Source organism: Knufia obscura (assembly GCF_036327395.1).
Source record: "Knufia obscura strain CCFEE 5817 isolate CBS 148926 chromosome Unknown scaffold_13, whole genome shotgun sequence".
Lineage (NCBI taxonomy): Eukaryota > Fungi > Ascomycota > Eurotiomycetes > Chaetothyriales > Trichomeriaceae > Knufia > Knufia obscura.
Window position 1 is genome coordinate 157,729 of NW_027042699.1, and position 24,120 is coordinate 181,848.

A 24,120-nucleotide genomic window follows, 5' to 3' on the forward strand; every position below is an offset into this window, starting at 1 on the left:
GTCCCAGGAAAACACCGCCCAACCATCCACATCCACATCCACATCCTCCCCCATCGACGTCACCAAAACCCTCACAAGCACCACAAACACAGATAACTCAAAAGACACATCCTCCTCCCTCAACCTCAATAACCTCGCCAACACCTCCGAAGACAACGACGACACACCCAACGGCGACACAACAGTCACATCCTCAACCGAAGTCCTGAGTAACTTTTTGAATGATAACCTGAGTAATAATCTGAACAATAATAGTATTTTGAGTGATAACAGTTTGACGACGGGGGATTTGAATTTGGATTTGTTGGGGTTGGGGGCTTAGACCTCTCAATTAATGAGCTGGATTGTGAGGGGACTTGGATGGGGTAGGGCAAGGGGTGGGGTCTGCGTGGACGGACCGGGATAGTAGAAGAAGTTGCTTTGAGGACGGGAAAGCATTCCGTTCAGGGGTCAACGGGGTTGAGTTGATGTTGTGAGGGTGCATTGGTTGTGTGAAAGAGAGGAGAGGAGAGGGTAGAAGAGAAAGAAAGGGCAATCTATGCCGTGCTGCATGGTCAGAGCGGTGCCACTCATTTGAATTTGCTTCTTAGGAGAAGAGTTTGGAAACGGAGTTCTTTCATTTGTCCAGGGCGCTTGGACGCGGCTGGCTCGCGGGCAGGAGTTCAGGTTATCATCGAACCTGGGGATGGGACTGGTTTAGAACACTGCAGTTCGAGCGGAGTTACGGGCAAGGAAGGCACAAGAAAGGCATTGGAGCAGGTTCTTTCATCAGTGATCGGTTCACGAATAATACTATAATCAGGACTAGGAATGAATACATTCGCAATCATTTCAGAAATCAACTTCAGATTCGTCTACTATTGAGCAAATTGAACCCTCAATGTTCCAGCCTTGCGGCTAGCCATCTACCGTTATTCACTTACTTACTTACTTACCTATACCTCTCCTCATGAACCGCTTCCTCCGGCCTCTCAGCCCCCGTCGCAGCAGGCTCATCAAACGGTCTCGACAATCTAGCCTCAAATCTTAGATTACTAGGTTGATTCGCGTAACCCCGTGCCCCATTCCGTTGGTAATATGCCGAATAGCTGGAGCGAGAACTCACTGCGCTGACTGTGCTTGAGCGGCTTCGACCGGCGTTGCGAGTGCTGACAGGGCTGATTGTGCTGGCTCGACGAGAAGAGGAGAAGGAGGGAGAGTCGAGGACGGGGATGTCAGTGTAGCGTGATTCTTGGTCTTGGGGACGCTGGTGGTAGTAGAAGTCTGGTTCGATGTTGATGGGGATGTTGGTGTTTGTAGTGTGAGCCTGGAGGTTGTCTTTTTGTTAGCCGGTCGTTCAAGGCAGGTTCGACTCGCTTACCTGTCCCTGGGTTTCTATTTCCTTTTCCCTCCCTTCTGATATGCTGAGACTGAGATCGGACGACCCCATCAACCCCTCCGTATCCCCGTACAATTGCTCCTGACCATTCGGCGGCAGCAGGCCCGAGTAATCTCGCCACTTGAACAGGCCGCAACTTAACTCGCGATCAAGTCGCACCCAGCGGCCAGACCGTTTGTGCGGAATAAGACGATCTATCTCCGGAATGTTCTGCTTCAAATGCGGCCACTTCTTCAGGATGTACTGGTGCATACTGCGCCGGTTGATGTCTTCTTGGGAGGCTAGTTCAGAGATTAGGGAGGGTAGAGTGTGACTCCAGAAGTGCTTGTTTGTTGTTCCCGAGTGTGTTGGTGGAGTGTCATCGGTATCGGGCAGGGCCCTCACGATCCTACTTTCGACCTGCTCCGCGATCACACCTGCTTGACTTAGTCGTGGGCTTGGTGTTGGGCACCCGCTCGGGAGCAGGCTGTGGTCCCGATAGGTCCACCCGGAGTTCAACCCTTGACCCATTACACACGAATGGCCAGGCCGTACATGCGGTATCAGGGCGTCGAGTTCGGCTGTTTTGTCCTTCAAATGCGGCCATCTCATCAGGACGTGCTGGAGAATACTGTGTCGGGTGCTGCATCCCATTCGTGTTAGTGTTGATATCATGGAGGGTAGCTCGTGAGGCCAACAGTGCTCGTTCGTTATTGCGGATGGTGTTGATGGAGTATCTGCTGTCTTGGTAAGCTTTGTTGTATTCCATATTTGATTTTGGGGCATATGGGCTTGGGTATGGCTGACCTCGGATAGTAGCTGAGGCAGAAGAAGATGCTGGTGAGGCCTTGCTTTTTGATTGGTAGGGAAGGTAGGGACCAGTTCCCACGGAGCTAGAGCTCGCTGCTGCATCGATGTTGCCGGCGACTATCAGTGCTGAGGCACGTTGACTTGCCCGGAGAGCAGCGTAGTGATCGATGATATCGTGTTCGGCGTCGTAAAGGTTTTCATCGAGTGCTTTCTCGTCGAGATCCTTGACAAGGTCTTTGTACTTCTTGGAACCGGAGTAGCGAACATCAAGAAGCTTGCGTTGTGCTCGTCTTTGTCGATGTTGCTCAAGCTTGATCTCCTGCCGTTTCTCGTATAGTTCTTCTGCTAGGCCGTTACTGGCTTCTTTCTGCTTCATGCTGGCGACTTCGGCTGCTGTCATGTATCTGTCTTGGTAGAGTTGGATCCAAGGATCGATAAGCCTGAGTAGTCGGAGTCGTGTCGGATGACGCTCGTGGGATTCGGGAGTGATTCTGCTTTTGATCAAGGTGTGTAAGGCCCAAAGTGTGTTTGGGTGTTCTGCTATGCGCGCTAGTATGCATGCCTCGCACCCATCGGCTTGTCTTTTAGCATCAATCAATGTGATTTGAGGATCAAAGCCGGTCTCGACGAAGTCGCCGAAAGCCTCCCGAACCTGTTCCGGCGTTAGCCACATCTTATGTAGACGTGTCAATGGCTTGATGATGGAGTGCCAGGCGTAGACTCCAACGTGCTCTTGACTGCTAGATCGTAGAATTTCCATTCTGGCACCAACCTCGAGAGCTAGAAATTTGAACCATTGGTGGACGAAATCGGCGTTCAGACCGCAATGAATGTCGCAGAGGTAGGTGTACTTTGATTGTTCTGGCAATAGCAATTTCCGGACGACTCCATGCGGTCTGGCAAGAGGGAACCTCAACTTGGTGATCTGTGGCCGGATGCGATTGATGTAGCAGGTGCGAGCGTACTCGTCATGCAAACCTTCTCCTACATTGAACCGCATGAAGAGAATGTCGCAAAACAGCCTGATCTGCTCATCGGGAACGAGCTTACGGTCCGCAAGAACAGTTCTGCAGTTAACCGAGTCTGGATCTGATGCCGGCATCTTGTTAGCTTGTGCTTTAGATTGAAATTTCGTGAATTTGAATGTGAGCTGAATAGAAGAACCTAAGAATTCCAGCACTTACCAGCAGTGCTATTTGGTCAGCTGTGTCGGCGACCGTTATCCTTGGAAAGACAAAACGTGATATGTTCGAATGAGTGGGACAGATCAGAGCAGATAGACAAGATATAGCTTGAGACCATCTAACACCAACAAAGAAGCTGAGGAAAACCTGTTCCGTTATGAACATTGTGTCGAAAATAACAGACAAAGAATTGTAGCGGGAGAGAATGACTGAGATGTCTGACTTCAAGAAACATTGCTTTGGTCTGCCTGCCCTTGCCCGAACTGTGAAGTTAGGATACGGCGCAAAACAGGCAGGAGCGATCGAGCGCGTGCTGCCAATCTTCCTGACGTGTACAGGTGTTGTGGAATATCCGAAGAACAAGGAAAAGCAAAACGTGCCAGAACACACAATATATTCTTGATCAGGACTTGACAATGAAGAAGGCACATCCGCTCCGATTCTTATTGATCTATTGCACGGTCAGTTATAGTTTAGAAGCGCCACTCGAAGCGCTAGCGAGCGTCGCCTCAGCTTCCTTGCGATCTATCACCGCAACCTTTCGAGGCCCTTCTTTGCTGAACGCGACAAGTATGAAGCGACTCTTGTCACCATAGAGGCCACTATCTTTAAGCTCAGGGCCCTGCTTGTCAAGCGCTAATATTTGCCGACCATCAGTCCACTTTGACGGACCAGGCACTGGCGAGATGAATTTGTCGGTCCAGGGTACTGGACTTCTGTCCTCATACATAAACTTCCGCAGTGCTTCCCTTCGGCTCATTCTCTCTTCTTCGGGCACATCACGACTTTCTGCCGGATCGCCTGGCTTGTTGAGAAAGGACGATATGATGTGAAGTAGGATATATTGTGGAGGAAATAGGATGATCTTTCCTGCATCCGCTTCCTCAATCCATTGTGCAGGTGTCTTCCATTCCGGCGACATAGTCTCGACCTTGTCGGCAGTAGCCAGAAGATGTCGACGTCTTTCTGTGACAGGCACGAAATAGACGTACATCTGGGTGGTGAATCTCTTAGGCACATTGGTAGGTGTAATCCAGTGAGTGAATGGTATCAACGAGTCAGTGTCCAGTACCGCCGTGGCTGACTGCTTCTTCAGCCACTCGTGAAGAGAAATTTTGCCTCCGTGGACATCGTTCCGACCAGCCAGCCGGGTGTCCGGGTCCAGTTCTAGAAGTGATTGGTCAGACGTGGATGTCTCTCGAGCTAACAGCACACCAGATTCCTCGAACAGTTCGCGTATGGCGCCCGTGCGATATGCGATGCTGTCAAGGTGTCGCTTGGGGTCACTGTCAGTCTCGGGTAGTGGACCATCAGAGGCCTCGAGGTTTCCGCCAGGGAATACGTGAGCTGATGGAAAGGCCGAGGATGTTTTTGTTCTATGAAGAAGCAAGACTTTGTTCGATTGTGAGATGACTATTGTGCTGGCTGAAGGGGATGGCCTTGGCGGAGGCTTTGACTGTTTAGCATCGGTTGTTATGGGCTTGTTGTCCGTGGACCACGGTATTGACGGCTTCGATGCCATTGCTGGGAGTAAGGGTCTAATACTCGTTCGGCTGGTTAGGCGAAAGAAGACTGTTGCTCGTGAGCTCGATGTCGTCGAAGCTGTTCTCCTGGCTTGACTAAGGCCGGAGGAATGATTGCGGCAGGAGCTATCGAAGCCTTTCGTAAAATGGTTCGGACTACAGGCTGACCTTGCTATCGAGCTGTTGAGGGTGCTGCAGAAAGCTGAGCTTTTCATGACACTCTGGCGAACGGCTGGGGTAGGGGACGAATATCACGAGGGATGCATGATGGATCGAAGGGTTGATTTGGCAGAACATGGGGAGCCGACAACGTGCCGAGGCAGACGGAGATGATGATCGGTGCTAGCCCGAACCAATCATAAGAGAGCAATGTCTGCTGTAATTGCACGCCAGGATACCCTAGGTCGGATATTGCACTACAAGTACTGGCACCAGCTGATGTCTCTGGCCAAAGAAATCGAACATGCTCGTGATAGAAGCAATCCACCGCCAACGCCGCGCTAGGGTCGTGAAAACACATAACTGGCTTATTATAGCCAAGACAAAGTCCACAAGGCAGGCAGATTCGGCCACCTCTCCTGCCAGTCAGCGAGTATGTCTGGGACTCGTTCGTCAAAGCTTGATCGAGCAACACCAGAAGCACTGTCCCAGCCATTGGCGCCGTGAATGGACATTGCTTGGTTAGCAGCTTCGTTCAAATTGTCGGCCAACTCCAGTATTGCTCTACCTCCAACCAGGGCTTCTTCGTGGTTGTCTCTTATGTCAACGTTAAAGACGTGGACTGGCCTGTTGAGAGGGGCGCCTCTATCAAGCAAGTTGTCTACAACAGCATCCCAGCAGCGTTCTTCACATGTAAAGATGATATCCACGACACCGCCTTCAGCACCAGCAGAGCCTTTGTCGCCTCTGCTTACAGCGTCAAGCCTTGCTTTGCCGACCACCCAGTCATGAAATCTTTCTGGGCCCCATTTGATGTTTCTATTTCGATCCAGCATATTCAAGATTCCATTGTTCTTGTATAGTTTCGGATCTTGAGCTTGAAGTTCATTGTGCATCTTGTCGTAGGAAGTGGTATTGAAGTTGTAGACTTGAGGCTGGGATATGGTAGGGCCAGGCAGTCGCACGTAAGAGCCAGTGCCGAAAGATATTACTGGATAGGATCTACCTGATGAAGCAAGGCGCAAGTGGGCCTCCATACTCCGATTGTTGTTTGACGCACAGACTGTACAAAATTTGAGCTTGTAAGACTCAGGTGCGGTCGCCGAAGGAGGTGGCACTGGTGTAGCCGCTGCTGACCTCGGATCTGCAGTACCATCGAGCTGTGGTTGAGGGGCCATTGTCATCTGGGCTGTCTGTCCAGGAGATGGAGTAGGTGGCTTCGCTGGCGGTGCTGGCTGCTGTACAGGCGTCGCTGTGCGCGCCTGCATTCGCGCCCTCCGAGGGTCGACCGACATGATGAGAGGGGAGGTAAACAATCAAGTCACTTCATTCGAGCTATCGTGCGAGAACAGACGGGGGAGCTGTTCAAGACCAAGGTCAGCATGAATCTTTCATTGCGAGGTGCCAGTGCGCTTAGTTGACTGATGTCGTTCAGTTGTGTTGCGTATGAATAGTTTGTCCGCATGTCAATTGACAAATAGGACAGCTCCAATAAATTATGTTCATCATGTTGTACTCGGTAGGTAGTTTCTGCGATGGGTGGGATGCTGGGGTTGCTTACTTTGTGATATCCCTTGACAAGCACTGTCTTGGGGGTGTAGCGTGTTCTTTCTCAGGTGGTTGCCGCGATCTTGTGCCGCGAAGGCGTTCTGTATGGCTCGGAGAAGGTTGTGTTGACTCGATCCGAAAAGTTGTCGCTTCGCTGGCGAAGAGTCTGGATCGGATCACGAATAATTCTAGTGGGATTTGTCAATTTGTTCTAGCTCGACTTTGGGCCAACTGCAGCTGGACGGATTAGGCTTAGTAGTGCAATCTGAAACACAAGGCTTAAAGGTTTAGCGCCCTCTGGTGCCTCTCAGCGGGCACCACTCCAGCGGTAGGCCAGTGGGTAGACGCCAGCTTGGGAAGGTGCGAATGGGTTAACTCTTGCTTGCGCTGAAAGTTAATGCCTCTACAGACCGCTGCTCCTTCTCGCATTTTCATAGACGCACCAGCTGTACTTTTACAACGCTGCACTCACCCGTTCTCATCCAAAACCCATCAACTGTGCTACATTTTGGGCATTGTCAGCATCAAAAAGTGACTGTTTCAGGATTTACTATATTTAGATCATCCTCTCAACCACCAATTCCATTCCAGTTCCTCATCTCAGTCGCCTTGCGCCAACACCCCAGATCCCGGCAAACAGAACGACAACACTTTCTTTTGACCCTTGGCCAACATTGCGCATTTACTCGTCCGCACATTCCATCACAACATCATTTAATACATCTATCGAGGTTGTAATCAGACAACGCACGGCGGCTGCGGGGCAACGGCCTTGATCGGCGTTACAGACCAACACGAGAGAATAGAAGTAACAGGTCGCATTGCCACTGCGCATGGTCACAGGATTACATTCTCGTCAAAGCGCTTGACACCATGGCTACCATCACCACATCGCCTCCAAGCGAATCTCCTCAACTGACGGCTAAAGCGAAGTCGCCGGCTCTGCCACAACTCATGACTACAACGACTCCAAAGAGAACAAACTCCAACAGACCGACGTCTTTTGCGCAGAGGAGGATATCTAGCTACTCGAGCAAATCGAAAACGAATGACCCTGCCTCAAGACCAGTATCACAAGTCTTCCCTGCTTTCCACTCTAGCTTGCCCTACACTTTCGTTAGGGATTTTGCATATTTGTCAACTCATCCACTACACTATGGTCCTCAGGCAGAAGCATCAGGTGTCGCCACACCGGCCAGTGAACGCTCAAGGCGTCTTTCAGATCCAGCGATTGGAGGATGGGAGGATTCGAGAAATCAATGGTCAGCCACACCACCATGGCTAGCGGAGAGCAATTACAACTCGAATCGCGACCAATTACCCGCAATGACCTTCAACGATGGTGGTCCACCCTACAGTGAGGACGAAGACTTGCGGTCACCCGTCGTCACAAGTAAATCAAGGCACAAGAAGAGCAGATCCAACACAGGCGAAAGAGGCCGCTCACCAGGCGCAGCAGGCGCGGATAGAGGCTACATACTGGATGCTAACGGCGACCAAGTCGAGGAGTATCATCCCATCGATACTGACGAAATGGATGGGCCCGGAGGAGAAATAGAAACCCACTCAAGGCCGCCCGAGCCAAGACACAGGGACTCCAATTTCGCAAAACCGCTACAAAGACTGCGATCACCCTACGACTATCGAGAGCCTTTGTCAGAAGAAGATCGGTCAGATGGGGAAGAGGAGGACGAAACACGCTACAGCAAAGACTACTCCTTCACCATCGCAAGCCCTGATGAAGAGATGCATGGCAAGGCAGTCGCGCTCTTCGACTTTGTACCAGAGCACGAAAATGAACTGGCTCTATCAGAGGGACAAATAGTACTAGTCTCATACCGTCACGGTCAAGGTTGGCTAGTCGCAGAAGACCCCCAATCTGGAGAAAGCGGCCTGGTCCCTGAAGAATTTGTGCGGCTAGTACGACATATCGAAGGTGGCCTCAACGGATTACACGCTATGCATGCGATAGATATCGAAGATGGCGGTGTAACACCGAAAGATGTGATGAGTCCGGTCGCGAATGAACCGGCCACCACCACGACGGCTGATCAGGACACTGGGGATATGGGTGGAAGTACACCAAGACCGAGTACGAGTAACGGTGGCACATGGACGGAGAAACACCCAGCCGTGCAGTCCAACTTCAGCACGAGCTCGAGAGATTTCAGTCCGATGAAGAAGGAGGCTGATGCGAGGAGTCCAGACAAGGAGTAGCACGCCTTGATTGCGGTGCCTGCAGTTTGAACTGATGCTCTAGGGCAGAAAGATACAGTGTTGAGCAGAGGGTAACCATAAAATGCATTTGCATAAGTTTCACGATTTTGCGTTCGAGCATCGAAGCGTTTGGTTCGGTTTGGTTTGGTACGGTACGGTAGCGATGTGTTCATCTTGGTTTCGATTGGTATGACAACACGCTGCATTTGCAGGGTGGCAGGGCAGATTGGGTTGGGTTGGATTGGACATAGCAGCTATGAGGAGTATAGCACGATGGTGCTAAAGGCAAGAGAGATGAGACGAAGACGAAAATCATAATTTTATTCTCTGGTCATTGAACATGAAGTATCCGCTTCTGTCCGTGCATAATGAAGTACAATGCAACGCACGACACAGCCAGTTTGGAGGTAGGACCAACGTGTTGATGATGCCTTCATTCTCGTTTGGAGCACGAGCACCATATAGCAACCCTCCATCCGTCCTGCTATTCGGCTGCTGCTCCAACACAAGCCTTAGTCCGAAGTTTTGTTGCCGAACCTAGCTTATCCAGTACATTGCAGCACAGTACAGACCTGCTAGAGCGCAGGCCCCCAGTCAATGGCCCATCTAGCTCGTTTGTCGGCTAACCTGTTCACAACTCGATGTCCGCGCCTCCCACCGCTTTATGAAAGCCAAACAGAGGGAACCCCTCGCTTCCGTCCGACGTGCAACTATCATTTCCACCACTGCGTACCTTCCTCACCTCCCTCTCACGTGCCTCCCTCCCATCTCTCTCCCTCTCCGCTCTCCTAAACCTCTCCATAAACTCCACGCCATCACCGCCAGTAAACGTATATGATCCGCTCGGAAGCGTGACCTCCACATGTGTATTGCTCACATTGTTACTTGTATGAGACGACATGGAGTATGTGGTTTTGGGATGGAGCATGTGGGCGAGGAGGCGGTCGATAGTTGAGGAGCCGCCCATGGGTGTTGTTGGTTGCACGGTTGTGTTGCTTGGTCCAATTGAAGAGGATGTGGTGGCGAAGCCGAATGTTGGAAAGCCGGAGGAGGGGCAGGGGTCTGATGTGGGTGGAATGGACATGGTCAGTGGCGATGGTTGGATCGGATTTGAGGTTGTAATTGGGTATGTGGTTGAGTGGCGTTGCGGAAGATTGGAGTATATGTAGGTATGTGTGTATGTGTTGATCGGAAGGGTCGTGTATATGGTTATGTTTGATGAGACTTGATAGAAGCGAGATAGTATAACGTAGTTTTGATAAGTAGTATAGAGAGGAAGGAAGGTTGAGACTGGAAAAAACGAGCTTTTATACTCTGCTGGATAAGAGTATCAGTGTTGGTTCGGAGGCGTTGCTGAGGCTTGTTCGTGTCAATCAGGACACGCGCGTTGTGGTGCTCAGCCCATCGTAGTTGTACTAGGAGGAAACGAGGAAAACTTCGCAAGCTGACCTGTTGGTAAGGCGTATCACTGCCAGCAGAGCCCGCTTCTCCTCGCGATTGATAGCCGGTCTCTGAAAACATATGACTCCGGCTGGCGCAAGTACGACGTAGACTTTGCCCAGCCTCTCAGGCAGCATATCACATCCAGGTGCCAGCAACGCGGTGCCTCATATCGAAGCCGATGGATAAAGCAGGAGACAAAAATGAGTCGACGGAGGCCCCTTGCTGGACTGTATAGGTCTGGAACGTCCCTTCCTACGGCTGAAAACTTCAGAATCCTTCCCTCATATCAACAGGTCTTCACCGCTCAGGCACAACCCCACCCCTCCGCTCCCTCATCTCCCTAACCCGTCTCTTCTCCTCATCAAACTGTCTCAACAACGCACCCTGCTCCTCCCTCCTCTTCTCCCTCATCTGCCACTTATAGAAGTTCTGTAACCCCGCCTTGTCCTGCTTCTCCTTTGCCTTCGCCTTGATCGCCTCCGCCTCATCACTCTTAACGACACCCTTACTGCCTCTCGTGACTGTAACAAAGCCGTCTTCGTCTGGTTCAGCGCGCCGCTTAGCTGATTCGCGGGCTCGCGCGGCTTCAAGTTCGGAGTATGTGGACATGAAATCGTTCGCTAGGGCTAACAAATCGGCGCGGGGTGGGAAGGTGAGTCTACGTTCTGCTTCGTAGCGCGAGGTGCCGAGGGGCGGAATTTTGTCTGCTGCTAGACCGGCTGCCCAGATTAGTGGTTTTGAGGATTTCGCGGCCTTGCGACAGGCGCGCAGGATTTGGTCGCGGGAGGTGCGGTCGAGGAAGATGGCTGTTGCTGTTGAGCCTGTCGCGTGGAAGGTGGAGGGGACCGTTGATGGTAGAGTGTATGAAGATAGCTTTGCTTCGATATCTGCTGGTGTAGTTTGGGTTGGTCGCTTGCGCTTACCCAGGGTGGTGGGTGCTTCCTTCGCTGCAGGTTTCGTGGTCACTATCAGTGCCGAGGAAGACGTTGATGCTGTGCCATGTTGACCGGCGAACTGAACACGTTCGACATGACCGCCCGATAGCTGTGTAGCAAAGAGATGACGCAGTTGGGCTTCGGTTGTGGTGACTGGGATATTCACGAGGAACAGTGACCGTGGGGAGTCTGGATCTGGAACATCAGGCTCGGAGGCCTTGATGTAAATGTAATGCTTCACATCCTTTCCGAGGGCTTTGCTCTGGATCGTTACCGGCAATGCGACGTAGTCCTTGACTTCATGGGGTACTTTCGACATGGTGTAAGAGAATGTTGTTTCTCAAGATTGCGGAGAAAGATTTCGAGACTTTGACCGGCGTTAAGATATGATATCCGGAGATAAGAAGTTGAGATCCCGGATTGGAAGGAGCAACTCGATCTTGCAAACACCCTTCTGCTCCAGAAATTCTATCATCCTCCGACTACCATCACAATGTCGAAGCCAGCGTTCGAGCATCTCTGCTCACGAGCGCTTCGAACTCAGCGGACCACAATATCCCACCATGCCCGACCTCAGCGCCGATGCATCTCCTCGACAGCACCCTCCCTCGCAACCCCCCTCCCTATAACAGCCGCCGGCCCACCCCCAGCACCCCCAGAGCCCTCCCAATACGGCTCCCGCGTCGACCTCATGCGCAAAAAAGCCGCCCAAATCCAACAAGCCAAGGAGATCCGCGCATCTCAACAACCAGGGAACAAAACCTCGCCACTGCGGAAACGATTCTGGAAGGACGTGCATGTAAAGGAGGTAGAGAATGGCTACCAGATCCTGCTTGACACTCGGCCTGTCCGCACACCGACCAAGCAAGTCCTCGTTGTGCCGAAGAGTAAAGCTCACCTCGCGCATGCGATCGCTATAGAGTGGGACTTTTTGACCAGTGCGCAGCAGGCGCTCAAGTCACATCGGATTCCCATGACGAGTATTGTGGCGAGGGCGTTGGATATCGTTGACGCTGATGCACAGGGGGACACGAAGATCAGACAGGAGATACTCAAGGCTATGATGCGGTATATGAGTACAGACACGTTACTCTGCTGGGCGCCCAACGCAAGCGAATCGGTCCTCGATATGAAGCAGGAGGGCGAGAACACGGGTCCGAGTCTACGGGATCTTCAGAAGGAAATGGCCCAGACGGTCATAAGCTACTTGAATACTACGGTTTGGCCCGGTGTTGAGATCAGACCTGTGCTGGATGGAGACTCGATCATGCCGGGGAAGCAGAGTGATGTTACGAACAGTATCATTCAGGGCTGGATTAGTGGTTTACCGGCTTTTGAGCTGGCCGCGTTGGAGCGGGCTGTTCTAGCGAGTAAGAGTTTGTTGGTCGGGACGAGGCTGTTGATTGAGTGGAGTGAGGAGTTTAGGGACTTGCAGAGGAGCACGGAGAAGAGATTTGGGATTGAGGAGGCTGCGTTTGCGAGTACAATTGAGGTTAGGTGGCAGACGGGGATGTGGGGTGAGGTCGAAGATACCCATGATGTCGAAAACGAGGATATCAGGAGGCAATTGGGGAGTGCGATACTTGTTGTCAGTGGTGCGAGGTAGAGCGCAGAGCAAGCATGTATAGATAGATGTACACTTCATGTACAGCACACAGCTAACGTCGTCGTCTGCGCGCGTCTGACAAGGACCGCTATCCTTAGAAATGCCGACTCGTCCTACTAACCTGACTTCCAACCTTACTTATATTCTGCACCTCCATCATCTGCGCATCAGTGTACTCATCAGCCGGCCCGTGCCCCTGCCCACCCCTACTTCTACTACTCCTCCTACTCCTGCTCCTACTCCCACGTCTACTCTCTCCAGTCCGAATCCTCGACCTCTCTCTCGCTCGCCCACTCACCCTCCTCCCGACCCCTCCACCATCACCTTTCCTCCCCCCCTTCAACGCCTCAGCACCCTCGCACCCCACACCCCCCGTAAGCACCTTCTCACTATGAATCCCCCATTTACTCGGTCCCCCCGGATACCGCCCATGTCGCACGCGCCGTTTCCGCGTGAAATAGACCGCGCTGATCCAGAAGCCGTGGATGTGAGAGGGGATCACAGCGAGGAGGAATAGACACGAGTTGAGGAAGGTTTCGTGGGAGGTGAAGCCTGTTAGGAGGCCGACTGCGAGGGGTGGGAAGAATATGTTGCAGGTTGCGATGAGCATGCGTTTGAGGAGGGGGATGTGCATTTTGTGGTTGGTGGGTTGGATTGATTGAGGTGTGGTGTGGATGGGGTGGTCGCTTCAGACTAGAGCGCTGTGGGTCATTGGCGAGGTGTCAACTGGCGAGCATATGGCTGGTTGACTTGATTGGGGTGTGAAGAGCTCGGTATTGAGGTATGAAGAGACTTGTGTCTGTTGTGTTCGAGGGCGGTTGCTCACAGCGTCGCGTTACCACAGATTGTGATTGTTTGTTACCGCCATGCTGAAAGTTGGCGCTGGCGAGCAGCGGTGAGGGAGCGGGGAATCTTCATACCTTGGTGTTGAACATCATCCTAGCAACATTGTTGTTGCTAAACAAGTTTTATGCATCGACGACACTACCGTCATCGAGCAGATAAGCGAGCATGGATTCCCTGCATGAGTAAGCTCGGCAACGAAATGCTTGGCTAGAGCTTGGCATAGTTGCCGAGCTTTGATTGATTGCTTCTACAACTTGTCGTGTCAAGTCGTGAACGCTAAGCGCGGCAGTGAGTCGAATCAAATGGATCACGCGCCGAAGTGTTTCCTCGTTGCTGGCACCAGACTCATCACTGTCAGCCTGAAAAACATCAGATTCCTCTTCATACTCGTCGTCCTCATCCTAATCCTTGTCCTCAGCCCTGCATAATCTTCTTCCTCGAATGCCTTCCTAGCAAGCCGGTGCAAGAAAAGCGCGGACCGTGGAATTCTGCGGTGGATAACTGACTCCGGGGGATCGCCTGACATAAAAACAGTACCCCTAGTAAAAGGGATCACCAGCCTGATTTCAGCTCCTTGCTTCAGATTTCCATTGATTTTGCGGTCCGCGCTTTTTCTTGCACCGGCTTGCCTAGCCACTTCTCATCCCACCAACACAGCTCCACGACCAAGCTTGTCAGGACAGGCCATCCTTGCTCCTCGCACAGTCCAACCACACACTCATGCCTTAGACTACGAAACGTTCTCTGCCACTCAATATCTGCGAAATCTGCTTCGTCAGTCAGTCATGGTGATGTGATCGGGGAACTTTGGTAGAAATTACAGGCGAGACAGCTAAAACTACAACTAAGCGGAGAGACACCACCTCCCAGTCCTCCACCTCCCATTCTACTCGTACAGCACCCTCGTCATCTCTACACCACCAGGGAAAGCAACAACCTTCTCACACAACCAGACACCCACCCACCCCCTCCTCACTCGCTCTGTCAGTCACCGCATAAACCATCCCAACACATTCAACACCTCCCAACACACCCACCCCCTCCAACCCCTCGCATGCACAACCTCAATGCCAAACTTCGAATCCCTTAGCGCCCGACCCGCCCTCGGCATCATAACCCTCTCAAACGCCCTCACACCCTCCGCTAACCCCGGTTCGCCACCAAGCAACCCTGTTGCTAAATCCCACCCATCCATCAATGCCATCCCCGCCCCATTCCCCGCAAACGGTGTAACAGCGTGATTCGCGTTGCCGATGTATATCACAGCCCCATCCCGTTCCAAATCATGCGTAAACGGCGCCCGGTGAAACGCATTAAAGCAGTTCACCGTTCCCCCATCTGTATGATCAACCAGCACCTCGAATGTCCGTCCCGCCCATGCGCCGCGCTGTCGAGCCTCGGTGAGTAAATCGTCAATTACATCGGCAGAGTACGGCTTGGATGGAACGTCGCGCGGCGTAGGACTGCGATATGACAGCATCCAGACTGTGGATGTTGGTGTTACGGGGCTTGTGTAGAGGGATGTTCCTGTGAAGGGGATAACGGACCCCCAGTTTCGGCCGGGAGGATTCGGGATCTTGTCTGGGGAGGGAAATTTCGCGGTGCCGGACAGGATGGTGACGCCGGCGTAGGTGAGGGGGTCGGAGGGGCGCAGGTGCTGGCGGAGCTTGGAGGTTGAGCCGTCGGCGGCGATGAGGATGTCGCAGGGGAGTTTTTGTGAGGTTGAGGTTGGGGCTGGGGTTGAGGAGTGACGGTTTGTGTTGCTGGAGGCGACGGTAACGGTGACGGTCATGGTCGAACTAGGAGTATTGTGTCTGTGGTTCTCGTTCGGTCTTTCGTCTGTAATGACGGTAGTGGCCTGTCTGTGCGCCGCCACCCTCTCTACACCAACGACTGTGCTACCCCACATGATCTCCACCCCAGGCAGCCCCTCCACCGCATCAACCAAACATTTCTGCAACGCGTTCCGTCGGATCGTCATATCCCTCAGCTTTCTCGCCCCCTTTTTCTTGTCACCCGTCGCTGCCGTCCTCGATCCATCCGCCCTAATAAGCAGACGCCAGTTCTTATCCCAAAGCACCATACTGCCGACGCCAACATCCTCCCCATCAACAAGCACAGCCGCACCCTTCACTACATCGTAGAGCCCAAGCTCATGCAGCACCCCGACACCGCCACCGCCGCCATTGTCGCCATCACACCGGAGACGGACGCTGTAGCCCTCGCGTCCCTCGCGGTCGTGTTTATCGTCGCGTTCGAAGATCGTGATGCGTGGTGGTGGTGGGGCTGCCGCTGCTGAGTCTTCAGATTCTAAGATCCGAGCCCATTGTTTGTGAAGAGATAATGCGAACGAGAGGCCGGCTATGCCTGCGCCGGAGATGACGATGTGTTTGCTTGATAGGAGGGGTAGATTGCTGGGGTGGGGGGCTGGAGATGGCATTGTTGTTGGGTTTCAACCGGTTGGGAACTGTGATGCGTACTAACTAGTAAATTGTGCGGCAAGGATGATATGGTGGGCTTACGATTCAGTGATCTGATTAGTGGGTGGCGTGGCGTTAGCACAGACCGAGCACGGCACAGCTCATAGATTTGTGAAGTTGACTTGCGACAACTGGGCCAAGGCTGATGGTATAACTGCTTTCTGGGCAATTGTAGCGTGTTGTATCGCTGGCTGGTTGCAGAGTCAAGCGTAGCTTCATGTTCACAGCTGGCCATCTCATTCAATGCTTCGTGTATGAGCGATATAGATGCCAGGCAGCAGAGATAGAGGATGACTTGATGGCTAAGTCAGGCCTGAACACGCAGGACCTGAAGCGAGGCGCCATGACCCTTGATCTCGTGGACGGAATGTTACGTTTCCGTCGTATAAGATCTGAGCTGTTGTAGTTACGTCCGAACGATTCGCCGGGGGTACCAGGGAAGGAAGTAGAAGTACGCTTGACACGAAGCGAACCGGGAGGTGCTAGCACTAGGCAGCGTCAATATCCAGCGATATTACTAGTCCCGATATAACGTAATTATCGGCCTAATGTGTCGCAACGGTCTACTGTGTCAGCTCGGCTAACTTTCAAGAATCTGGCAAGATTTGATCTGAATTATTAGAGCTGAGATCAATTAATTTGGCTACTTTCAAAACGTAAGCTGTACTTAGGCACCACGGCGAGTACTATACTAAGAGATGTATATATCGATTCGCCTGCTAATTCTCTATCTCAGCATACCACAAATATGTGAGTTGTAACCTAAAGCATTGCATGCGCGCCGCATTCTGAGAGCAGCTTTTGCAGTTTTGTGACACATTAGGTAGCCGTGACACATTAGGCCGATAATTACGTTAGTCAACGAAGCGCCGCACTATACCGGTTCAAGCACGATATACCACCCTTACTGCAGGACGTTAAGACGTCTCTTGAGAATTCCAATGTCTTTGACTCGAATGCTATAAGTCCACAACCACACTTAGGCATCTCAGCAGAATCTATGGCACCAATTTCCGTCGCATCATTAGTGATAGACGTGGGAATTCTGCTCTACAGCACCTGCGAGCCGTAAGGTGGAAACTTAAATATCTTGTATAAAAAGGAGCATGCGCAAGCACTTATTGGAGGACTGAACTCTGCGCTTGAATAGGCAGACACCATAAGAACTCACATTAAGTAAAGTTTATGATACAAGCTGTAGGTAGCCGACGATACCGGATATGGCATGTTCGTTCATTCATCGTCTCGGACACAGTCCAGTTGTCCGCAGAAGCATTATGATGGTACATTATGTAGAGGCCGCGATGCACCCACTCACCCGTTCCACGAACCCAATCCCATTAAGTACCGTCTCGTGTGAACGCCCATGCCCATTTCATCATGTCTGTCTTCCTTGTCTCCCAGCAAACCGCACCGTATATGCATACGGACCATAACGCCGTCCGTGCCAACCCAACTCAATCAATAGCATTTACCCCGTCCGCTACTCGGTGGTCACATGCTCAATACCCCACCAAACTGACATGTCCATCTCCACCACCCGCAACAGCAAGTAGCATCCGATGCGGATGGTACGCAGTAGCCACAATCGCATTCCTCCGCCACCCACCAGCTCCCACAGCACCAGCCGCAGCCGACGCCACCCCACCAGCTTTCGACCACACACCACTAGCCAGCGGCTCAAACACTCCCAGCGCATCACCGTTCGTGTTGAATGTCCTGACCTCATGCCTATCAGTCCCCACCGCGAAAACCGGCGCATGCTCATGCAAACTCAGGCTCCTCAGCGTCGGGACTCGACTCGTACTAACACCATCACCATAATACCCCCCATCCGGATTCTGCGTGCTGCGATGATACTGTCCCCCATGTGCACCCGTAGCATGAATAGTAGCAATCGCATCATCCATCCTAATATCCCAAAGCTTGACCTCGCCGTTCCTAGCACCAGAGATCAACTCCCTTACACCACCCCGCTGCATATGCACATTCGTAATCCACTGTCTGTGTTCGCGCCACGCCTTCACCATACTCGTGCGAGAGTTCAGACGCTGGTCGAACACACGGACTACACCGTCACCAAAACCAGCCGTGAAGATTTGCCCTGCTAGTTGATCGGATGTTAGACTCGTTACGCATGAAGACGAGCGCGCTGGAATATCAGCCACGCATACTTCTGTTGCTGCGTTCCAAACCTTGATCACGCGGACGTCACCAGCGACGAGTGCACGGCCTTGTCCTTGTTGCCAATCAAAGACTAGCCCGGCATTCTTATTGCTGGGTACGAGTTCGGTCAGCGCACGGAATGCAGTTACGCATTTCACCTCTCGTTGGTCGGCGTAGTTCCTGTAGACCTTGAGTATGCCGTCTGATGACCCAACCATAAGAAGCGGGTTGTCATCCTCGTTCATGAATTTGGTATCGTTGATTCGACTGCCGCTGGGGTTGCCGTTGCTGAATCTGCTCAGGACCTCATTGCGCTGGAAGTCCCAGACGTTGATCGTATCTCGGTCGTCAGCGACGACTAGGTGTGAGTCGAATTGATGGAACGTCATACGCGTTGGCTGTGTGCCGTTGTTGAGGAATGCTTCTAGTCTGGTCCACTTTGAGGATGCAGCAACTGACTTGAGTGGCTGATTCTCAGCTATTATTCGCTCGTTGCGTGTGCGCCGATAAAGGCGTGAGTTGTAGTCAGCTGAGCCTGGCTCGTCAGGGTCATTGGGACGCATTTGTGGTTCGCGGAAGTATTCGGTCGACCATTGTAGCAATGTGCTCTCAAGAGGTAGATTTGGGCGCGAGGATGGATCGTGAGGTGTAGATCCGGCAGATGGCGGAAGACTTGCGGAGTGATAGTGGTTGTGCTGTGGCTGTGTGGCGTCCGGCGGGCGTGACCATTCTGCTGGGAGACGACCGCGTGGAGTGTTAGCCGGTAGTTTCGACTGCGGTGATGTATCTTTGTCAGCGAGATTTGTTGAACTTGGTCCGGCACCCACGAGATTGCGCAGAGACGATGCTGTCCGTTTGATGCTGAGAGAAAGGTAACTCTCTTGCTTCGTCAACTGTGCTGGTGGCGTGCTGGGTCGACTTGAGGCCAACGACTTGATTGATTCGAGCGACGGCACTTTCTTCAGACCCCCTTGCTGCTTCCTGGACGACTTCAGCAGGTCATCAATGACGTGCGTGGCAAGATCAGCCATTGGTGAGGACATGGTTGCTTCATGAATGTAGTCTACAATAGCCGATGCCATCCAAGCTACTTCTTGATGAGGGTCAACTGATAGCATAAGCACTTGTGCCCAAGCAGATCCATAGATCGTGTTGGCAGAATATGTGCTTGGAGTCCTGTCGACGCCGTTCGTCATTCCACCAGTATCCGGATGTCGATCCCTCTCTTCTAGTAGTTGCTCATAAGCAGCAACAATGAATTTGTTCTCGTATCTCTTCACAAAAGCAGACCAGAAAATTGCAAGCTCTTTCCTGACTAAGGCGCTACCATCGCTTGTCATGACGATCATCGACTGAGCGATGCCCTCCTCGATTGCCTCGACCTGATCTGTCAGATCTGGCATGCCGATGAAATTGGTCAAAGCGTGTAACATGGACGCTCTCACTTCCGGAACAGGATCACACCACATATCAGTGACTCTCAGGTGCGCACCGACCCTAATGCCCGCCCACTTGGCTTCGCTGTAATCGTGCCAGAGCATACTCAGGCACAAAGCCGACCATTGTCTCAAAAGTGGATTTTCGGGCTCAGCCATGTTCGTGGTGCACGAGTTCATCAGCTCGCTCGTCAGACACACGGTCTGTCCATGAGGGTAATTCTTGCAGAAAGTGGCAATGATGAAGGCACACATAGCGCGGTGCTCACTAGCATTACCCACGGGGATGTCGCTGTTCGGACTCATGATGCTGATGAAGTACTGGACTCCATTGTCTTTGAGCAGATCACTTTGCACAGTGTAGTCGACTGCCATTATTCGGGCCCAGATAAAGACCATGACAGGTTTCAGCTCGATGGAGGCGGCTTGCAGTAGCTTTACCACATAAGGAAAGATACCGATGCTAAGTGCAAGGTGTACAGCCCAGGGTCCAAGATCAAGGAATTTACTGAGGAGGATCAGCGCACGAAGTCGATGTACCTGACTAAGAAGTACCTGTAGTACGATTGGTAACTGGTTTGGCGCTTCTTCCTCTGTAGGACCGGAATTGAGGTAGACTTCAAATGCTGTCAACTGTTGTGCGAAGAAGTCAGAGTGTTGGTATTCATATTGGATCTCGCCCTTTTCATGGCGTATAAGCATAGGCATCTGGCGAACGACCAACTCGAGAGCCAAATCCCAGCTTTGCCAGAGTGGATGTTGGTGAGTCTCTTCTAGCTTTGGTGAGGATACAGGGTGACAGTGATTTGCCCTCATGATTCGCTCTGCGAGTAAAAAGTTCCTGAAGAGCGCAGCCACCATCAGATCTTGGCGGAACAACTTCTTGAACAAGTTCCGAGGTAGTAGGTTCCATGCGATGGTGTCTGTGATTGCGGTGAATATCCAATTGAGCTCTCCCAAAGGGCTGCGCCTATCCTGCAGCCTTCCAGGAACAGGTATCTTAGCATCGTCGATGCTAATGGGGCAACCGAGAGGATTTTGTAGCACAAACCAGCGTAGTGCAATATCTATGGGAGTCGTCAGACAGCAAGTGAATAGGTCAGCTGGTAGATCTGGATTTGTAGGTAGCATCTCGTTCCTTCCGCAAGCCGCAAGCTGAATGCAGTCGCTGTAGTTCTGGCGAGGGGCATTGGGATCTCGCTCTTTCAGCTCTTCATTCTCCTTCTCGTGTTTCTCAATCTGGTATTCGAAGTTGTGCAATATATTTCCTGCGTGCGAGACATCGTAGACGAATAGACTCGGGCCAGCCAACCAGCTCTGGAGATCATATATACCGATTGGTATGTATTGAGTGTAGTTCTTGTTAAAAACCCATAGCTCGCCAGAGACGGTAGGCAAAGGAACGCCGTGACCATTGTAGTGAAATAGTACTCTTTCGTCCCGAGCATTCCTCCTAAGCGAGACACAGAACCTCTTGGTCTCCTCAATGCTGGGATCCAGATATTGTTTGTAACGTGTGCGCAGACTCAACGTCTCATACTGCTCTTGCAATCTCTTCCCTATTTGCTCCATGACTTTACTACCACCGAGATTCGCAGTCGGGTCTGTCCAGGCTTCGAGTTTCGCAGTGGGGTTCGTCTTTATGACATCGGGGGGATCGACGCCGATGTTCAAACAGATGGCTAGCGCAGCCGATACCGTCTTCATGCGATCGCGCATGCGCCAGTCTCGGCTCGGGAAATGGGAGGCTTCGGTGGATTGAGTGCCATTGTTCTCGTGGCGCTTGTCTGTGAAATAGATGTAGAAGTTGGAGTTGAGGCTCGCCAGGAACTCTGACGAAGCATATTCGTTGTCCCAACCGTGGCGCAGCTGCTGCTGTGATTCCCGTTGCGACTCGTCGTCTTGTTCTATCCTGGCACCTTTGCGATCTTGGGGCCCCATGTCACTCTTGGTTCGAGGCAGAGCAGGGGGTCGGCGTGAAACATGGCCATCTCTGTCTGGATATGCTACTGGTCGATTGTTGTCGCCAGCGTTCGGTGAGTGGTGTCCAAGCCGGTCATTATAGTGAGGGATAAGTTCTGTCCGACCCCGATGCTGGGTATGCTGAGTATGCCGGTTTCTGCTGAAATAGTCTTCGTCATCGTAGAGGTTGTGAGTGTGAGCGACATGGCCGTTGGGCTGGCCTAGGGACTGGTGATGGCCATGGCGGCTGTCCCCATTGATCATGCCATTCAATGCCGGCATATCGATGTGCTGCGCCGCATCTGGTCAAACTTGCAGCTCGCACGAGCCTAGATGTGACGCAGCCAAGTACCAAGTAGTGGCTCGTAGGTATGATAGAGGAAGGTGGATCGCGCGTGCGCCTGCACCTGCAGCCGCATTTACAAGCACGAACTCGTGCTGCCGCCTGTTTACAAGTACAAGAAGAGGAGGAAGACCAGTACTGGGCGTCGACTGCGCACCACAGGCTTTGTGAAGTACGACGCCTGCACTCAGCGACTGCCACTGACCATGCCAGTGAGTTGAGGCAGCACCAAAAAGTGCTTCAATTGTCAACCTGAAGAAGCCGAAGGTAACCATTTCGGACTGCAGCTGCAACCCACTTGATCGGCCGAGCCTTAGGAGCCTAACTGCTTATGGCTTAGAGGCATCGAAATCGCCGGACGCCTACCGGTCGACGGGACTTTGCAAACCTCGTGGTTTCCTAGTAGCCATGGCACAAATGCCATCACAGGCTCTCGCCCTTGAACGTAGCTGGTCGAAAGACTCATGGGTATCTAATGAAAACCTATGCTACTAAGGAAGCAGCGAGCATAACAAGGCCGCCGAGTCCATCCATACCCGAGCACCACTCTTCCCAATCCGCTGTGCTTCTCCAAGAAGCCCTAGTGTCCAAAGACCTAGAGTGCGGCATAAGCTCACCGTAACACAGCTGGCCTTCACCTATCCTGATCAGATCCCCGTTCGCAGTCATCCCGAAGGCCGTTTGAAACCCAGTATCTCTTTCGCTTGCCGCTTTCCACGTGACTTCATCGCCTGCTTCCCATAGCTGTTTCTTAGCCGGTAGTGGTGCGAGAATAAGGTTCGAATGCAGATCACACAGCGCCGCTGGCTCGAAATACACCAGCATATTCACCACTTGATAGATCACACATAGCCTGTGATTTGATTAGCATCGCTACGGTAGAAAGGCAGGATCGTCCGACCTTCGTGCGGATTCTTGGAAAGTCCAGTGCTTCCAGTTCGACTCCAGACTGTAGCTGTCTTGCGTAAACTCGGTTTTGCGATTAGATTGCGACGCTGTTACCTGCAGTGTGTTAGTAGAACTCGAATGAAGAAAATCACAGGGAGCTAAGACCTACAATCACTGTTGCAATCAACAGGGAATCAATGTTGTTATGGTCCGTTTCGCCTTCGTCCAACCTTATGAGGATGTATATCGAGAGGGCTTGCATGGCAGCAAGCAGTTCCCATTCATTCAACTCGAGGTGCTGGAGTGACCCATTAGCTTCCAGTACCTCAGGTCTTGGAAGTAAAACTCCACCTACCTCTGCACACAGTCTTTCACATTCCATCCGCACGTTTCTCCAGAACAACTTTCGACTCCCTCGGACCCGGCTGCTGAGCATATGCACTAAACTGATGCAATTGTTCAATGGCTCCATGTCATCGTTCTCGGCATCGGAAGATATCAAACTCGGATGGATAAAAGGCGGAAGACTGTTGTCCTGTAGCATTAGAGGGTATGCCTTCAACATGTGGAGTATGAGATTGGCGGTTCTTGACGCATCACGTCTGACCTTGGTTCGCAGGACGAACGATCGAGGAGTGTGTGTTGGTAATGTTGGTATCGATACATTGAAAGGTGAAGCAGCCTGCTCTATCTGGCCTGTCCAATCCATGAAATGTGTCTTCCGACGGTTGGAAGGTGACCACCCTGAAGAAGGGTTCTGAATTGTGTCGTTGTTGGTCTGGAGGTTTAAGAGGTCGGCGAGATCCATGTCTGGGTACAGAGAAGCATCTTCGGGGTTAGTCAATTCTGCTTCTGCAAAATCAAGGGCAGTATCGAGAACTGCGTTGCCAGCTACGCCTACTTCCTGGTCGATATCGACACTGGGAGACTCTGCGAGCAACAAAGGCGTTGCCTTCTGCCATTCTCTCAGTGCCTCATTACTATCCTGGTCTCGCGGTGCTGCACCTTTTGTGATATGTGCTGGGTACTGGCATTTGATAGCTCTGCTTACGCACCTACCGCATTCGGGCTGCGTGTGGTCGCAACGCACCTTGTTTCTGGCACAAGAGTTACACGATCGAGGGCGAGTGGTGCTACCAGCTCTTCTTGAGCGACAGTAATATCCATGTCGCTTCAACGTGGATTCTAAACCACGAAGCTGTTAGTCTTGATGGGAG

The 24,120-nt window shown here is 52.1% G+C and overlaps 10 protein-coding genes across 10 annotated transcripts; 2 read left to right on the forward strand and 8 right to left on the reverse strand.

Annotated features, from left to right (window-relative positions):
* Positions 1 to 1,336: 1,336 nt before the first annotated feature.
* On the reverse strand, positions 1,337 to 3,269 carry PMZ80_009234 (uncharacterized protein; the record flags this gene model as incomplete). The annotated part of the gene is made up of 2 exons (XM_064877629.1): positions 1,337 to 1,794; positions 1,913 to 3,269. The coding sequence occupies 2 exons, from the start codon at positions 3,267 to 3,269 to the stop codon at positions 1,337 to 1,339; spliced, it is 1,815 nt and encodes a 604-aa protein (XP_064726354.1).
* Positions 3,270 to 3,817: 548 nt separating this feature from the next.
* On the reverse strand, positions 3,818 to 4,873 carry PMZ80_009235 (uncharacterized protein; the record flags this gene model as incomplete). Its single annotated transcript, XM_064877630.1, has 1 exon — positions 3,818 to 4,873. The coding sequence occupies one exon, from the start codon at positions 4,871 to 4,873 to the stop codon at positions 3,818 to 3,820; it is 1,056 nt and encodes a 351-aa protein (XP_064726355.1).
* A 531-nt stretch (positions 4,874 to 5,404) lies between these two features.
* Positions 5,405 to 6,328, reverse strand: SSU72 (RNA polymerase II subunit A C-terminal domain phosphatase; the record flags this gene model as incomplete). The annotated part of the gene is made up of 1 exon (XM_064877631.1): positions 5,405 to 6,328. One exon carries the CDS (start codon positions 6,326 to 6,328, stop codon positions 5,405 to 5,407), a length of 924 nt encoding a protein of 307 aa, XP_064726356.1.
* A 1,126-nt stretch (positions 6,329 to 7,454) lies between these two features.
* NBP2 (HOG (high osmolarity glycerol) pathway protein) lies at positions 7,455 to 8,798 on the forward strand (the record flags this gene model as incomplete). Its single annotated transcript, XM_064877632.1, has 1 exon — positions 7,455 to 8,798. One exon carries the CDS (start codon positions 7,455 to 7,457, stop codon positions 8,796 to 8,798), a length of 1,344 nt encoding a protein of 447 aa, XP_064726357.1.
* A 631-nt stretch (positions 8,799 to 9,429) lies between these two features.
* PMZ80_009238 (uncharacterized protein) lies at positions 9,430 to 9,882 on the reverse strand (the record flags this gene model as incomplete). Its single annotated transcript, XM_064877633.1, has 1 exon — positions 9,430 to 9,882. The coding sequence occupies one exon, from the start codon at positions 9,880 to 9,882 to the stop codon at positions 9,430 to 9,432; it is 453 nt and encodes a 150-aa protein (XP_064726358.1).
* Positions 9,883 to 10,538: 656 nt separating this feature from the next.
* On the reverse strand, positions 10,539 to 11,495 carry PMZ80_009239 (uncharacterized protein; the record flags this gene model as incomplete). The annotated part of the gene is made up of 1 exon (XM_064877634.1): positions 10,539 to 11,495. One exon carries the CDS (start codon positions 11,493 to 11,495, stop codon positions 10,539 to 10,541), a length of 957 nt encoding a protein of 318 aa, XP_064726359.1.
* A 174-nt stretch (positions 11,496 to 11,669) lies between these two features.
* Positions 11,670 to 12,782, forward strand: atp12_2 (ATP synthase mitochondrial F1 complex assembly factor 2; the record flags this gene model as incomplete). Its single annotated transcript, XM_064877635.1, has 1 exon — positions 11,670 to 12,782. One exon carries the CDS (start codon positions 11,670 to 11,672, stop codon positions 12,780 to 12,782), a length of 1,113 nt encoding a protein of 370 aa, XP_064726360.1.
* Positions 12,783 to 12,876: 94 nt separating this feature from the next.
* On the reverse strand, positions 12,877 to 13,416 carry PMZ80_009241 (uncharacterized protein; the record flags this gene model as incomplete). The annotated part of the gene is made up of 1 exon (XM_064877636.1): positions 12,877 to 13,416. One exon carries the CDS (start codon positions 13,414 to 13,416, stop codon positions 12,877 to 12,879), a length of 540 nt encoding a protein of 179 aa, XP_064726361.1.
* A 1,200-nt stretch (positions 13,417 to 14,616) lies between these two features.
* Positions 14,617 to 16,068, reverse strand: PMZ80_009242 (uncharacterized protein; the record flags this gene model as incomplete). Its single annotated transcript, XM_064877637.1, has 1 exon — positions 14,617 to 16,068. One exon carries the CDS (start codon positions 16,066 to 16,068, stop codon positions 14,617 to 14,619), a length of 1,452 nt encoding a protein of 483 aa, XP_064726362.1.
* Positions 16,069 to 17,610: 1,542 nt separating this feature from the next.
* KOG1 (Target of rapamycin complex 1 subunit kog1) lies at positions 17,611 to 24,070 on the reverse strand (the record flags this gene model as incomplete). Its single annotated transcript, XM_064877638.1, has 5 exons — positions 17,611 to 21,974; positions 22,633 to 22,868; positions 22,917 to 23,017; positions 23,073 to 23,930; positions 23,963 to 24,070. The coding sequence occupies 5 exons, from the start codon at positions 24,068 to 24,070 to the stop codon at positions 17,611 to 17,613; spliced, it is 5,667 nt and encodes a 1,888-aa protein (XP_064726363.1).
* Between the last annotated feature and the right edge of the window lie 50 nt (positions 24,071 to 24,120).